Below are 16,863 nucleotides of genomic sequence, written 5' to 3' on the forward strand. Positions count from 1 at the left end.
TCTATGTTTGCTTTTACTGGTACTCCAGATCTAAAATTATGTGTGAGCCATCCTTGTTCTATTACACACTTATGCATTCATGCAGAAGACATCATCGGCTTCGTCAAAGAGGATTCTGCAGTCCTACTGATCAGCTGGCTGCAAGAGCTTGCTAATATCAAATCATTGACAGTCTCTTCTAATACTCTTCAGGTTTTGAGGCCGTTATATTTATACGTGTGGTTCTGCTGTTGCTTGCATTTTCGTTTATTATATCTAAATTGTCTAAAATGTATGATTGTCCATCTTTCATTCAATAGGTTCTCTCTTTTGTTCCTGATTTGTTCAATGTTAAACTCACTTCCTTATGTAACTTGGAGTCACTACAAGTAGAAATGAAACTGCTTACACCTGGATTATACGTATTACTGAGTCATCGCAAGTACAAGGAAACGGGTTCTAGAATTCATTTGACGAAAGATAAACTCATACCTGTTGGAGTAGTGGAATTTTTGCTTCAAACCTCACCGTTAGCAAAGGTTAACTTCATAAATAATGATGATTAATAAGGTGAATTGTGCTTTCTACTTTTTAAACATACTTTGTTTTAACTGTGGTTTTTTGCCTCCATTGTTTTTCAATTGCCTTTCCTTTTTTCTTGATGTTGTACTTGTATCGTAAAATAAAAATGATCTACTTGTTTGAGTGTAATCTAAATTTGTGGGGGAGATAATACAAGTTCTTAATAGTGTTACTTTTTCAGTTGAAACCGGAAGCAAGATCACACAAGTTTTCTCTAAATGACACGGTGGATGATACAAAAGCAAGAGGAATTATATATGCAAGTTTTCTCTAGAAATTCCTTGAAGTGTGGAGGACTTATAACAAGATCACTTTTTCCAAGAGAAACCTTTGTACTATCTAGAAAACATGTTAAAGATTATTTATTTTCCCGCATTCTAGTATACCTATTAATTCATGTATTCGACTTTCAAAGGGATTTATTGGATTTTTATGATAATGTGTTTGATCTTTCTATATTTAATTCCGAGAGCATGGTTTGATTTGGATTAGAATCTCACATTCAACTATTTACTTACAAAATATTCGGTTACATGTTATATCAATCTACAAGTTTAGCTAGTGTTTAGATTCATTCCATAGCTTGGAGATTGTTTGATATGTATGATGATTCAACCATGAAAAGCTTACATCTAGTTATTTGAAGTTACTTTTTCTAATCACACTTGTCAGTGTCGTTCTTACGAAGACACTGACGTGTCAGGTACTTTCACACATCTTAAAAATATGGTTGGTTTTTAGAAATTTGATGAACATGTTATTTGCCGAGCTAGACATAAGGTGGAATGCACTAAAGAGATGCTACAATCACTACTAAATTTGTCAAAGTAGCCAAACTGACCAAGCCTGCTGCAGATATTATCCCTAGAGCTGATCAGTCTGGTACAAACTAGCAAAAGGGGAAGAAAATGTTCCATCTCCTCATAGTTCTCTTCTCCAGAGTTATTATTATGCTGAATTTTATTGAAGGTGTGCATTGTATTGTAGGTCTGGTGTTTTCTTGTTATTTCAGTTAATTTGAAAATGAGGGTGTTTCAGTTATTTGTTTCTAGGGGATTTGGGATGTTACACACTCAAGTGTATGTTAGGATTCACTTATCTTTATTAGTTTATTTTTTAAGCAAAACTTGATTTATGAATTTCCACTTTATATCCTTTTATGTTCTCAGTTATGTTTATTGGAGAAGTCTAAATGAAACTACAATTAAAGACGTCCTGTTTTCTCTCCTTGGCAATGATCACATCCATATGAAAATAGTATGTGTAATTGGGTAAGAATTATTCTAAGTAATGGTTAAGTCTAGAATTTAGTATATGTAATTGACATAGAATTACTATTCAATTTTGAAACCTTGATCAGTTTTACTCCTTCATAATAGGAAACTGTTTACTGTTTAGTGGAATGACTATATATTTATGCTGATAACATGAACTGAAAAAATCAATGTATTATTTATCCTATGTTGTTAATCGCAGATAACAGTGCGCGGCAAACTCTAAAATGCTATAGCGGATGGTGAGATGACTGCTATTGTGATGCTAAAAACAATGTACAAAGTAAACATCAATTCAAACAAGTACATAAATACTCAAAATAAAAGGGACAATCATCTTAGTAATTACAATTAACTTTGTCAATTTTAATCAAAATAAGGTCTAAATGTAATCAAAATGACAAAATCAACGTCTAAAAGTAAGTACGATGACAAGTAGTTAAAATGAATTCCTAAAACTAACCAAAAGCGTAATTCCTCGTCTGCAAATCCGAATATGTATCTTTTGTGCGGGTAAGACTATTGTTTTATTTCAAAATACCATCTTACTTGGAAGTTCAAACTCCCATTCTATTCAAAAAGTGGACTATTTGAAGTTTATGTGCTCTATTATGTCATTAGGTTATTGTTTGTGTGTAGTGTGATTCTTGATATGTCTAATTGCAAGTGTTTTCATTTTGATGTCATAGACTGTTATCTAACATGTAAAGATTGGAGGCCAGAGTTGAGAGGCTTTGAGGACAAATACAAACCAAAGAAAGAGAGATAGTGACGATAACTGAAACGGTGAACCAGTGAGGAGATGATTTAATTAAGAATATGGTTTTGGCAAATGTTATTGGAAAATTAACAGACCCACGAATCAGTTGTTAAAAGATGGCTTTGGATGGAATAAGGAAATGCAGCCACCATTTTTGAGATAAAAGCATTTGTGTTGTTTTCATATTTGATAACTATTTGAGAAAGTTTGCTTTTCTTCTATTGTGGTTTTGGTTGTTTTCATCTGAAAAATTGCAGCAATTTGGGGAACCGCCAGTTTGGTTAATAGTGGCAGCTACAACCATCATAATAAGTGAAATTTAGCTGCCATTCTTAACGCATGTAGTGTAGCATTCTCAGCCAATGGTACAAACTGTTGAAACAGAAATGTAGTTACAAGTAACCAAGTGATTGAGCTCAAATGGTCAACGAGATTCATGAAAGACCAATCGTTTGGGAGAATCCTTGGTACAACAATTTTTTGCTATGTTCTACTTACCTCCTGGCCGAACTCCGGATTAACAGAGCCTCATTCCCCTGATAACCGAAGGATTAACAAAAAAAAATATAGTTATAAGCAGTTAACTAACTCAAATAGTTATTACAACAAAATTAGTTCATAAAAGTTTTAACTGAATCCGTTAACCAACTATTATCCACATTGTTTCTGAAACAAGACCAATTTTAGACCCAGTGACTGCAGCCCCAAAGGGATTAGTCTCCCTTCAATTGAATCAACTCCAAGCAGTGGAAAACTTCCTACTTGGAAGAACCTTTATTAAATTATTATCATGCCAACAAATAGCATACATAAGAGATGCTAAAACACTTGTATATGGAATACCTTCCATATATTATCATAGTTCTTCATTTTTCTTGGATTCTTCTTCCAAAACCTCACCAGCAATTACAAGAGAATGTGCATATATACTTAGACTACAAATGTGTGAATCTTATCTTAAGCATTCATAAAGTCAAAGGATAGAAAACTTTGCACATATAGTCAAAGGCTCTAACCAAATAAATCAAAACTTTGTCCAACCTTGTACACCTGATCAATAAAGTAATGTTTACAAATTACAAGTTCAAGAAACTAATACTTGCAAGTCGAAAAAGAATCCGTCAAGGTGGAAAATTGTTGAAATGTGTCTCAAAATTGATGTTGAAATCTGAAAAAATCGTGGCATGTGGGCATGGAAGAGTGGCACGATTTTAGGTGTGCTTAAGGGAGGTTTCACTGGAAAAATCGTGGCACGATGCAGGAGCAAACATGGCACGATGCAGATAATTAGATCAGGCATTGTACTATTATCAACCCCCATTGTGGCATGATGGGTTGGCAATGTGGTACGATGCCTCAAGGTCTGGACACTATCTAAGACTTCATTTTCATATTTTTGGTAGAGTTTCAAGAGAGAGAAACTTGAAAAATCAAAGGAGGTAACTTTAAGGTTGAGAGTCTTTGGTGAAGGTTCTCTTGGGTTGGGAAACATTGGTAAACACCTTATTGGGTGGGTGAGGGAAAATCATTGAGTGTCTTGTTCATTGAAGAGATTGGGAAAAAAGGGTAGAAATTAGGCTTTGTTCTTTTTGAGCTTGTTGAAGCTAATTTATTGTAACCCTTTTATATCTCTTTGTAAGGAACTCATTGCCAATGGATTGGAGAGAAACATATATATATATATATATATATATATATATATATATATATATATAAAGTTTGGAGGTGAGAAAGATGAAAGCTAGATTTGAAAGGATGAAACAGACAGGATCGGAAAAAACAGATGCATATATAATAGGAAACGGGAGAAAGTTATTAGAAAATATTTTATTTGATTTTTTTCAATTTTTAACACAGATGTTATGATGATGTGTCTGATTGAGAAATTTTACGAGATTTGAGTTTTTTTTTTTTAATTTGAAATTATTTTAGGAGAATATTTTTTTTAGGAGATTATTTTTTTATTAGAGATATTTTTTAGAAGTATTTGAGATTATTTTTTACTCTTAGATTTTATTTTTAAGGATTGACTCTGGATATTTTGTTGGAAAATGCTGTATTCAGCGAAAATATTTTAAGAAAAATTAAAGAACCGCTATTTCTTTTATTATGCTAACCCACATGTTTGGTAAGTGGGACCTCTTTTTTTGTTTTATTTTTTTGTTATAACTGCATTTTTTGATTCTTGAGGAATTCGTGAGAAATTTCTCGCGTTATATAGCATTGCTGTATTTTGTTTGTTTATAAAAAGAGAAATTCATGGTTAGTTTTCCTTCCGTGACAATTACCTAAAACCCTAATCATCATCATCTTGCCACACCCTCAGAAACACTTTTTATTTTGTCCATTATTTGCGTTTCCAATCACTTTGTTTCTTCCCGTAACAATGATTCTTCCATTCGAACCCAAAATACAGAGAATAACAGCAAACCCTAACACGAATATGGAAAACAAGGAAGAAGACAGACTCTCTGATTTACCAGATTCCATTCTCCATCACATTCTCTCCTTATTAGACACCAAACAAGCTTTTCAAACTTCCATACTCTCCACTAGATGGAAGAATCTCCCAAACCATATTCCAACCCTTAGATTAAGTTCTCCAGTCTTTAACTCTTTCGACAGTTTCGCAAAATCAGTTTGTCTGATTTTATCTCATCGCGACTATTTAACTTCTCTCCACACTCTAGATCTTTACCACCGCCCACATGATTTCGATTTCATGTGCCCTGACATACTCAAAAGCATTGTATACTATACTGTTACACATAATGTCCAGCGAGTACGAATCTGTGTCACTTGTAATATTCAACAACTTCCGTCTTGCTTATTTTCATCTCAAACTTTAACGTCACTTGACCTTTCTATTCATCAAGATGGGATAGTATTATTTCCGAATTCTCTGAATTTGCCAGCATTAACTACTTTGACTCTAAACAGCTTCTACTTTCGCTCAGATAATAATGGTTGCGCTAAACCCTTCTCAGCCTTGAAGAAGTTGAATACTTTGATCATTCGACAGTGTCCAGTTCTGAAGGCACAAATTCTCTGCATATCAAATACAACGCTTGTCAACTTAACTATATATGGATACTATCTTTATAACAACTACAAAAGCAAAATCATGTTATCTGCTCCGTATCTTTCTACATTTGCTTTTACTGGCACTCCGAATCAAACACTATGTGTGAGCCATCCTTGTTCTATTACACACTTATACATTGATGTAGAAGACATCAGATGGGTCGAAGAGGATTCTGCAACCCTATTCAGCTGGCTGCTAGAGCTTGCTAATATCAAATCATTAACAGTCTCTTCTAATACTCTTCAGGTTTTGAGGCCGATATATTTATATTTTGTTCTTCAATTGCTTGTATTTTTCGTTTCTTTATATATAAATTTTGTCTAAAATATATAACTATCCTTCTTTCCTTCGATAGGTTCTCTCCTTTGTTCCTGATTTGATCAAGGTTAAACTCAATTCCTTGTGTAACCTGGAGTCACTACAAGTAGAAATGAAACCGCTTACACCTGGATTATACATGATACTGAGATGTCGCAAGTTCAAGAAAGAAGGTGCCAGAATTCAGTTAATTAAAGCTAAATTCATACCTGATGGAGTAGTGGAATTTTTGCTTCAAAACTCACCGTTAGCAAAGATTACCATCATAGATAATGATGATTAAGGTGAAATTTGCTTTCAACTTTTTAAATAGAACTTGGTTTCAATTTGGTTTTTTGCCTCCTTTGATTTTGGATTGGCTTCCATTTTTCTTGGTGTTGTACTTGTCTAGTAAAATGAAAATTATCTAATTGTTTGAGTTCATATAAGGCTTGTAACCTGAATTTGTGTGGATTTTAATACAAGTTCTCAATAGTGTTACCTTTTCAGTTGAAACAAGATCACTGATCACACAAGAATAGAAGTTAAAGTTGTAGATGCTGGGTTTTGCAGAAAAGGCACGGTGGAGACAGCAAAAGCTAGAGGAATTTTATATGCAAAAGTTTTGTCAATAAATTGGAATCAAGAGAATCCTTTAAGTGTGGAGACATTTTTCTACTTTCTAGATAACATGCTTAAAATTTATTTATTTTTATTCATTCTACTATATTGTAGTTCCTATTTTATTTGATGTAATCAACTTTCAAAGGGAATTATTTTATTGCAGTTCCTATTTTTGGTACTTCTATATTGAATTTGGATTAGCTTCCATTTAATGAGAAAATTTATTTTGTTGTACAACTATTCGCTATTGTTTAGATGCATTGCATAAATTGAAGATCCTTTGAATTTGTGCAAGCTATTATCTCTAGAGCTGAGTTTGTGCAAACTACCAAAAAGGAAAGAAAATGTTCCATCTCCTCACAGTTTTGCCGACTCGTTGAGCAGCATGTGGTGCAAAGTGAGTGTTTCTAGCACTCCTCTTCAATTATTAGAAAACACTAATGGGTTGGTCATTTATCTTAATTTTCCGATTGAGAATAAAATCCTTTATCTTTTTTGTTTATTTTAGTCCCATATTTTCTATACTGTTAATGTATAGGCAAACTGTGTTACATGGTACATCAGTTCTGGTACAAATTAGAACCCAAAAAGCTGCAGTAGAAAGCCAGAAAAGGGATAGTTACTCCAACTTTGGAATGGATAAAAATAAAGGAGTGATTTGAAATTGGAAATTAAGAGAAAGAACCAAGGGATTAATTTTGTTTAGTTATTATACATATTATGTTGAATTTTTTTGAGGTTTGCATTGTATTGTATGTCTGAAGTTTTCTTGTTATTTAAGTTAATCTGAAAATAGGAGCGTTTCAGCCGTTTGTTTCTTTTTTGGGATTTGTAGGTCTCGTGTTTTCTTGTTTTTTTTAGCATAAGGATCAGGTACATCCGTGATGCGTGCTACGAGCCACAAGTCGTGCCATTGAAGGAAATTTATAAGTGTCTTGCCTCGGCCTCAGACGTGATGCGTGTTGTGAGCTGCGCATTGCGCAACTGTGAAGAATTTAAAGTGCCTCGTCACGGCCTAAAACATGTCGTGTGCTAAGAGTTGTGTGTCGCGTAAGTCAGTTATTGTAATTGTGGAATATCATCAACAAAATAAACAACATTCTATATTTAACAAAAGAAAGAAAAAAAAACTACCTCATCATCACTAAAAACCATCTCAATAGAGTTTGGTTGATCAGCCTTCAAAAAAGTTGGGACTGCCCAAACCCGAACCTTAAACATCCATGCCTCTATACCAGGAACAACAGCAGCAACGAATCAAAAGATTTTTCCATTTCAAATTGCAATTTCAATTTTAAAACATGGAAACAAAGTAATGTGTGAAATGTAATTGCAAATTGCTCAGTAAGTACAACAACTACAACAACCATGTATATATAGCATTTAAGTGAAGAGTATAATCGCTCGGGCATTTAATCCAAGGTCTAACTTCCACATCACCAAAAGACAACGAAATAAAAGAGATAGGACCTGACACCCAAACAAATCGTGCAGTCACATACGAACAAACTTGTGGAATAATATTTGTGAATGACAAAAAATGGGTACAATTAAAAAAAAGTAAGATCTTTATGTCGATAATCAAAGGATATATTTCATTCTTTATCCAAGAAAATGCAATTTCAATCCACTTTAATTTGAAAATTAGGGAATCAGGACAAATGTATATACACTACAACATGATTCGGACAAATTGCAAGTGCACACACCTTTCTGCAACATGCAAAACATTATGTGCATGGATCTTTAAATGACATCGTATTTAACATCAAAGATGTTCAACTTTTCTCATCGGTGACATGTGTTCTTCTCTATAATCCAAAGTGGAACCACTCACAATGTTGGTCTACCTTGGACATTTGGTAATAAATTTAACCAAACAAGACCAATTTGACTGACGAAAACATTTTTGAGAGACAAAACAGACGTTTTAGAAGTTATGAAATTAAAATATGAAACCAAAAAAATAGTTAGAGAACCAAAGAACCAATTTAACCTATTTTTTTGAAGTGATATAAAATAAAATAGTAAGGAGTACGGTCATGATGTTTAAAAGGATTGACAAGAGAAGAACAAATGCCACACAAGAGGAAATGAGAAATATAAATAAATGGCTTAAATAAGTAAAAGGTCCCTGTAAATTGGCGCATTTTTTGTTTTAGTCCCTGTAAGTTTTTTGGTTGCGAGACAAACCCTGTATTTACCAAACGTTTTGGATATAGTCCCTGCCGTTCAATTCCGTGAAAAAAACGATGAGCTGGCTAACATAACAATATGTGGCACTTCATGAGTTGGAACTAGTTGATGACTGAGGTTAGTTGGCTCAGAAACCAAGAGAGAATCCACTCTCTAACTCTCAAATGAGAAACTCAAGTTTTATATATTTCAAAATTGTGATGATACATGAAGGAAATGGCCTTATTTATAGTAATCCTAGAGGCCTTAGATGCAACTGTAGAATGTTGAAAATTAATGTGAATGCAAGAAATAAAATGTCAACATAAGTGGCTAGGTGGTTGTGTTTCAACCATGGTGGCTTCAATGAGGTAAGGGATGATGTAAGTGACCTTGAGCCTATGAATACTAGGGGTGGTGCAATTAATAGGTTCTATGAATTTCTTGATCTGCATCATTCTCCCCCGGTTGAGTAGAACTCGTCCTCGAGTTTATATCTAGTTCATCATCCAGATATGGTGAAAGGTCGGCAACATTGAAGGTTGCTGAGACACCATAGGTTCCTGGCAATTCTACCTTGTAAGCATTGTCGTTGATTTTTTGAACTATTTTGAAGGGACCATCAGCTCTTGGTGACAACTTGGCATTTGGTTGTTTAGGAAATCGTTCTTTGCGCAAATGTATCCATACCAAATCTCCAACTTTAAAGATTTGTTGTCTTCTGTGCTTGTCACGATTAGTTTTGTATCTTGAATTTTGCTTAATTATCCGTTGTCGAACCTGTTCATGCAGTTTCTTGATCTCTTTTGCTCTGCTTTCTGCATCTGCACTAAACTGATGTTTATCTGATGATGGAGTCAAGTCTAACGGACTGTGTGGTCGAGTTCCGTATGCTACTTCAAAAGGACATTTTCCAGTGGCTTGATTAGTTGAATTATTGTATGCAAATTCAACTTGTGCTAATATGAGATCCCACTGTTTTAGATTTTTACCGACAAAGCTCCGAAGTAGGTTTCCCAAAATCCTGTTAACAGCTTCAGTTTGTCCATCTGTTTGGGGGTGACTAGCACTACTAAACTAAAGTTTGGTACCCATCTTCTTCCATAAGGTTCTCCAAAAATGACTTAAGAATTTAACATCCCTATCAGAAGTGATGGTTTTTGGAATTCCATGAAGACGAACAATTTCCTTGAAGTATAAGTCAGCAACTTGAACGGCATCATTAGTCTTCTGGCATGGGATGAAATGAGCCATCTTTGAAAATCTGTCCACAACTACCATCACAGAATCTTTCTGGCGTTGTGTCTGAGGCAATCCAAGTACAAAGTCCATGCTAACATCTTCCCAAGGTGCTTCTGGAACAGGGAGTGGCATGTAAAAACCAGTGTTTTGGCTTTTGGCCTTGGCCAAATGGCAGACTCGACATCTTTGAATATGTTTGTAGACATCTCTTTCAAGTCTTGGCCAATAGAAATTTTCTTTCACTAAAGCAACAGTTTTATCTCGTCCAAAATGACCTGCTAATCCTCCATCATGGGCTTCCCAAATAATGGCTTCACGTAGAGAGCACAGAGGAATACATAAGGTTTTTCCTTTGAACAAAAATCCCTCATGTCTGTAGTAGTCCTGAGAGGATTGTGAATCAGTGGCATTCCAAAACTTTTGAAAATCTGGATCATCTTTGTATAACTCTTTGACTGTCTCAAATCCAATGACCTTCATTTGCATAGTGGCAAGTAGGGTATGACGCCTGCTAAGAGCATCTGCAACAACATTTTGAACTCCTGCCTTATGTTTTAGTAAAAACGGATAAGCTTGTAAAAACTCACTCCAGGCGGCATGTCTGCGATTGATCTTTTGTTGAGAATTCAAATGCTTGAGGGCTTCATGATCAGAATAAAGAATAAATTCTTTATTCAACAAGTAATGACTCCAATGTTGCAAGGCTCGGACAATGGCATAAAATTCTTTATCATATGTTGAGTATCTAAGTTTACCATTGTTGAGCTTTTCACTAAAGAAGGCTATAGGATGACCTTCTTGACATAGAACCGCACCAATTCCTGAATTGGAAGCGTCACAACTTACTTCGAACACCTGGTCAAAGTTGGGAAGGGCTAGCACTGGTGTTTCGGTCAAAAGTTGTTTGAGGTGGTCAAAACTCTTTTATGCTTGCTCGGTCCATTGGAACTTATCCCCTTTTATGCAATCTGTAAGTGGGGCAGCAACAGAGCTAAAGTTCTTGATGAACCTTCTATAAAATGAAGCTAATCCATGGAAACTTCTCACATCATGAATTGACTTTGGAATAGGCCAACTATTGATAGCCTCAACCTTGCTGGGGTCAACTCGAATACCTTCAGCAGTGATTATGTAACCCAGAAAAGTAACCTCATTGGTTAAGAAAGAACATTTCTTCAAATTTGCATAGAGTTTTTGTTCGCGGAGAGTTTGTAGCACTTGTCGAAGCTGCTCTAAGTGTTCCTCTTTGTGTTTGCTGTAGATCAAGATATCGTCAAAGTATACAACTATAAATTTGTCAATGAATGGTCGAAGTATTTGATTCATTAGACGCATGAAGGTACTTGGAGCATTAGATAACCCAAAGGGCATCACTGTCCATTCATATAAGCCATCTCTTGTTTTGAATGCAGTCTTCCATTCATCTCCTGGCCTAATCCGGATTTGATGGTATCCACTTCGAAGATCAATCTTTGAAAAGATGGTGGCACCATGCAACTGATCTAATAAATCATCAAGTCTAGGTATCAAAAATCGATACTTGATGGTAATCTTGTTGACAGCTCGACTATCAACACACATTCTCCAGCTTCCATCCTTTTTGGGTACTAAAATTGCAGGAACAGCACAAGGGCTAACACTTTCCTGTATTAGTCCTTTCTTCAGCAATTCTTCAACTTGACGTGTGATTTCAGCATGCTCTTGTGGACTCATTCTATAAGCTGGTCTATTAGGAATGACAACTCCAGGAATAAAGTCAATAGCATGTTGAATGTCTCGCATCGGCGGCAATCCTTGTGGAACGTCTTCTGGTACTACATCTGGGAATTCACTGAGCATTTGTTCAATTTCTACTGGAAGGACAGCTTCTGCATTTTCTTCGAACATTAGAATAAAGCTCATGGTTTGGGCTTCGTCCACAGCTTCTTTGAACTGAGTCTTAGTGATTAAAGACACTAATGGCTTGGACTCATTTTTGTTTTTATCAAGTCCACTCGGTGGTAATGGAGTTAACTTGATTTTTACTCTATCTTTGACAAAGGAGTAGGTGTTGGCATAACAATCATGATGGGCACGACGATCGTATTGCCATGGTCTTCCAAGGAGAAGATGACATGCATCCATTGGGACGACATCACACCAAACTTGATCTTGATACTTCTGACCAATGGAAAAACTCACAAGGCAACGCTTCGTAACCTTCACTTCACTACCTTTGTTGAGCCATTGTAGTTTGTAAGGATGAGGATGACTTTGTGTTGGCATCTCTAACTTCTCTACCATGTAGTTCGACACCACATTTTCACAACTACCACTATCTATTATAACATCACAAACTTTTCCAGCAGTGGTGCAACGAGTATGGAAAATATTTTTCCTCAACCAATGCTCTTCTTGAGCTGACATCGTGTGTAGGCTTCGTCTGATCACCAGAGACTCGCCATGATCAGCAACAATGAGCTCTTCATCATAAATTGGCTCTAAAACTTCTTCTTTTTCTGGTTCATCTCGGTTTGTTTCCTCATCAACATCTTCATAAGCTTCTCCTTTGATGATGGTGATGGTTCTTCGTGTTGGACAATTTGAAGCTATATGTCCAAAACCTTGACATTTGAAACACTTGGTAGCTTTGGGTTTATTTTCTGTAGTGGGTTTAGGAGAAGGTTTTGTAGAAGTACTAGGCTGATCGTTGTCTGTTTTGCGGGGATAAGAAGAATTCTCAGTGGAGGAAAAATTCCTATAAGAATGCTTCTTGGGTAAATGTTTCTCCACTCGCATGGCCAAACGAACAACATCGTCTAATGACCAATATTGTTGGAGCTGAACTGGATGAGCAACGTCAGTGTTTAATCCACCAAGGTAACGAGCTATTGTCTGCTCCTCCCTTTCATGAATGTCGCACTTCATCATTAACTTCTCAAAATCTCTAGTGTATTCTTCTACAGACAAGTTTTTCTGACGAAGGTTCTGTAGTTGAATAAAACTATCTTGATAATAGTAAGAAGGCAAGAACTTTTTGCTTAGTTCTCGACGCATTTTCTCCCAAGTCTTGATCTTGCTTTTTCCTTCACGGGCTCGCTTCGTTTTTAGATTTTCCCACCAAATGGAAGCATGCTTCTTTAATTTTACAGCAATGATCTTGACTTTCTTTTCCTCAAGTATCTCTTTATACTCGAAGACTCGTTCAACAGTTTGGAGCCAATCAACGAACTCATCTGGATGTAGCTTTCCTTCAAAATCAGGAATATCTACCTTGATGTCGTTGTCTCTAAATGATTGTCTTTGTGGACGACGACTTCTTAATGATGATGATTCGCTACTTGATTCATCAACGTCTGATTGCATGTGTTGGGCTTCCAATTGTGCTTGTTGTGCATTTACAGTTTCTTGTAACTGTTGGATTTGTCTTCTCATTTCTTCCATTTGAATATCCCTAAGTGTTTGGTCGTTTTTTCTTGGAGGCATTTTTTTTTTTAAAGGGTGAAATGAGTATAAGTACTATAAAATAGAATAATTCTTTTCTGATGTGGAAGATCAGATTAAACTGCAACCACAGAGCATAATAGGAATTGTCTATTGTAATAGCACTAAAAAGGAAGGATTTCCTGAAAATTCACAATTTTTGAACAAGGGTAAAATTGTAATTCCAGAAAGAATAGGGGCAAATTTGCAATTTCAAAAAGTACAGGGATAATTCTGCAATTTTTGAAAGTTGAGGGGCAATTTTCTAATTTCAGAAAGTTTTGGGGAAAATTTGTAATTTCTGAAAATTTTGGATGACTGGGTGATGACGTGGCACTAGGTGACACGTGGCAGGGGTGTGGAGGCTGACTTGTCGATGATTGGACAGGTCAGTGGTGATGTGTCGGGTTGACACGTGGCGGTAAGTTATTGGTTGGAAGTGACACGTGGGCAGGTGATGTGGCTGCTGACTGGTCGTCTTCAACCTCTAGACTTCCGGTGGTGGTTAGTGGCGGCGGGTGGTGGTCCGACGAGAACTCCGGCGAGTCGTTTGCCGGCTCGTGGAGGCTCCGTTGGTGACAAAAACCTCCAGTCCAAGGTTTTTCGGCCTTCCGAACGCAATGGCGGCGTTAGTTTTGCGAAAAAATGGCCGCAAAGTAGAGTTTCGAAGGTGGCAGCTCTTTTTCTTCAAGAACAGCCTTAGAAAAATCAAACTTTCCGTTGATTCTTTCACTCAAACTCAACTCCGGATTTGGAACCTTGCTCTGATGCCAATATGGCTCAGAAACCAAGAGAGAATCCACTCTCTAACTCTCAAATGAGAAACTCAAGTTTTATATATTTCAAAATTGTGATGATACATGAAGGAAATGGCCTTATTTATAGTAATCCTAGAGGCCTTAGATGCAACTGTAGAATGTTGAAAATTAATGTGAATGCAAGAAATAAAATGTCAACATAAGTGGCTAGGTGGTTGTGTTTCAACCATGGTGGCTTCAATGAGGTAAGGGATGATGTAAGTGACCTTGAGCTTATGAATACTAGGGGTGGTGCAATTAATAGATTCTATGAATTTCTTGATCTGCATCATTAGTATATCACTAGATTTTAGTCCTTCAAATGTTTTAAGTCACCACTTCTTTAATCCATTCTTTTAAATAAATTTATATATTCTTCAAAATTTTGAATTATTTTTTGCAATTGTGTGCATGTTTAGTACATTTTAGACATTTTTCGTACAAAAGTTTAACTTTTTTGACTATGAATGAATACAATAAAATATGAGTTTAATTCATCTTTTGTTACAAAAAAAAAAATCTGAATTTTGATGAGATATTGTTATAATATTCTAAACATTTTTATAATAATTCATTTGAAATATGAATGGAGAGAAGTGTTATTGTGCACGACAATATTCACCACGCAACCCCACAAGACATGTTATGTGGCATAACCTTGTTGCTTAAATAAATTTTAATTGAAAAAATCAAAATTTGTGTGTTAACGTATTGTCGTGTGGATTCCACGACAAGTTGTTGTCGTGCTCTTTAGCATTTCTTTGAATGGAACAAGAGTTAACTTTAAAACAACAATCAAACAGATTAGTCGAATACCAAGTTTTCTAAAAAACCAAAAATAGAAAGTTCAGCCCAGTTTATAAACAGTTGAGTCATACATCCCTCGCAAGAGCATGGGTTCCGCTCTTACTATCAAGTGATTATTTTCATTTTTTGGGTAATCCATAATAGTTCTTGTTAACACTCAAGGTCTTCAGATCTGTCACGATGTAATGACCCAAGATAGGCCTAGGAAAATATAATAGCCCAAGTAGATAAAGATTAGGCTTAATTGATCATTCAGTCTCTTAACTTAATTCTTTTTTTTTTAATTGGTCCTTTAATTATAAAACGTTTCAATTTGGTCCTCTATCTTTGTTTTCAACATCAATTTGGTCCAATTTTATTAATTTTAAACCTCTTAAAAAGAAGACCGTGGGATAAATGAGGTTCATCAGATTTAACGGTGTATCACTAACACCTAATGCTGTGTTTCTTTCTGTTGAAAGCGAAATCCTTTATTGATGTTTTAAAGATAACAAACGTATTTACTTTGATTTATATTGTTATCTACTAATGAATTTTGTGAGAAATGTTTCATAAGAATGTTAAGTAAAAGCAAGAGAACGTTATGGCCTCACAAGGGATAACAAAATCTTTATTGAATATATGAACAAATATGAGCTTTTTGGACAATTGTCAAGGTATGCATAATTAAGATCAAGACCAAAGCAAATATTCTCTTTTGTCTCACTTAAAGAGGAAAGAAATCAAGATTCTTGGAAATGCATTAAAGGACAAAGAAATAAAGGAAATAAATTATATTATTGCACATGTGTTAGAAGCAAAAAGAATAAAATCATCTTTGGGCCCTCATGTGGCTTTTTTGATCCATTAAGAAATTTTGAGGAAAAGGAATATCTAAAGGAGGATCAATATTTATCTCTAAGCTACATGATATCAGCAAATATCATCAAGTGGGTAGCAAGTTACAAAAGGCTTGATCACAGCTCATCACCAACTAGCAAGCACGTGCTTTACAATTTCGTTCAAGTTTGGTTGGGACTGAGAGAATGTTCTGGGCAAAACTGAAGAAACATTTTCAACATGCTTTCTTCCCAAGTCTCTTTGGAGCCAAAATTCTAATTCAAATTGGAAGCACAACAGCTCTTTTTTAGCGTGCTTTCCAAGGGATTCAGCTCTATAAATAGAAGAAGACATTGAAGGAGAAAAGCAAGAGTTTGAAATACAAAGTATTTATCTCTCTCAAAGTAAAAACTATCAACCTCTTCAACATCTCTTTCGACAATCGTCTTTAATTCTCATTGAGAACATATTTCTGAGTTTGTATTCATACAAGGATAGTTTGTTTGACACATAAAGATCCAAACAACATCCTACACATCTTTTGTTTGAGACGCTAGATCCAAACAACATCTTTCTTATTTTTGTTTGAGACATTAGATCCAAACAATCACCTTCCAAAGAGGTAACTAGATCTCAAGTCTATTGGGCTTAATAGTTTGAGATAGGAAGAGTTCCAACCTTTCTTGTGCGAAAGCAAAGAATTGTAGAAGCCTGCTGAGGTTGATGATACAGTGGTTACATACTGATCTGGTGTGATCAAGACCTTATAGTGTTGGTTAGAAGTTTCTATCAGCTGTATACTATAGTGGATAATCTCACACGAAGTGTGGGGACTGGAAGTAGCCGGGTTTGGTGAACCAGGATAACTCTCCTGTGTTTCTCTCTCTCTCTCTCTCTCTCTCTCTCTCTCTCTCTCTCTCTCTCTCTCTCTCTCTCTCTCTCTCTCTCTCTCTCTCTCTC

General features: G+C 35.6%; 1 protein-coding gene across 1 annotated transcript; it reads left to right on the forward strand.

The window, feature by feature from the left end:
• Nucleotides 1-5,038: 5,038 nt before the first annotated feature.
• LOC11409004 (F-box/LRR-repeat protein At4g14096) lies at nucleotides 5,039-6,281 on the forward strand. Its single transcript, XM_003598636.3, has 2 exons — nucleotides 5,039-5,926; nucleotides 6,036-6,281. The coding sequence occupies exons 1-2, from the start codon at nucleotides 5,039-5,041 to the stop codon at nucleotides 6,279-6,281; spliced, it is 1,134 nt and encodes a 377-aa protein (XP_003598684.3).
• The last annotated feature ends 10,582 nt before the right edge of the window (nucleotides 6,282-16,863 follow it).

The sequence above is a fragment of the Medicago truncatula genome, chromosome 3 (assembly GCF_003473485.1).
Source record: "Medicago truncatula cultivar Jemalong A17 chromosome 3, MtrunA17r5.0-ANR, whole genome shotgun sequence".
Taxonomy (NCBI): domain Eukaryota; kingdom Viridiplantae; phylum Streptophyta; class Magnoliopsida; order Fabales; family Fabaceae; genus Medicago; species Medicago truncatula.

Coding starts and splice junctions, on each gene's coding strand:
- LOC11409004 (XM_003598636.3), top strand. CDS start 5,039: ATGGAAAACAAGGAAGAAGACAGACTCTCTGATTTACCAGATTCCATT. Junction 5,927..6,035: donor TCTCTTCTAATACTCTTCAG/GTTTTGAGGCCG, acceptor TTCCTTCGATAG/GTTCTCTCCTTTGTTCCTGA.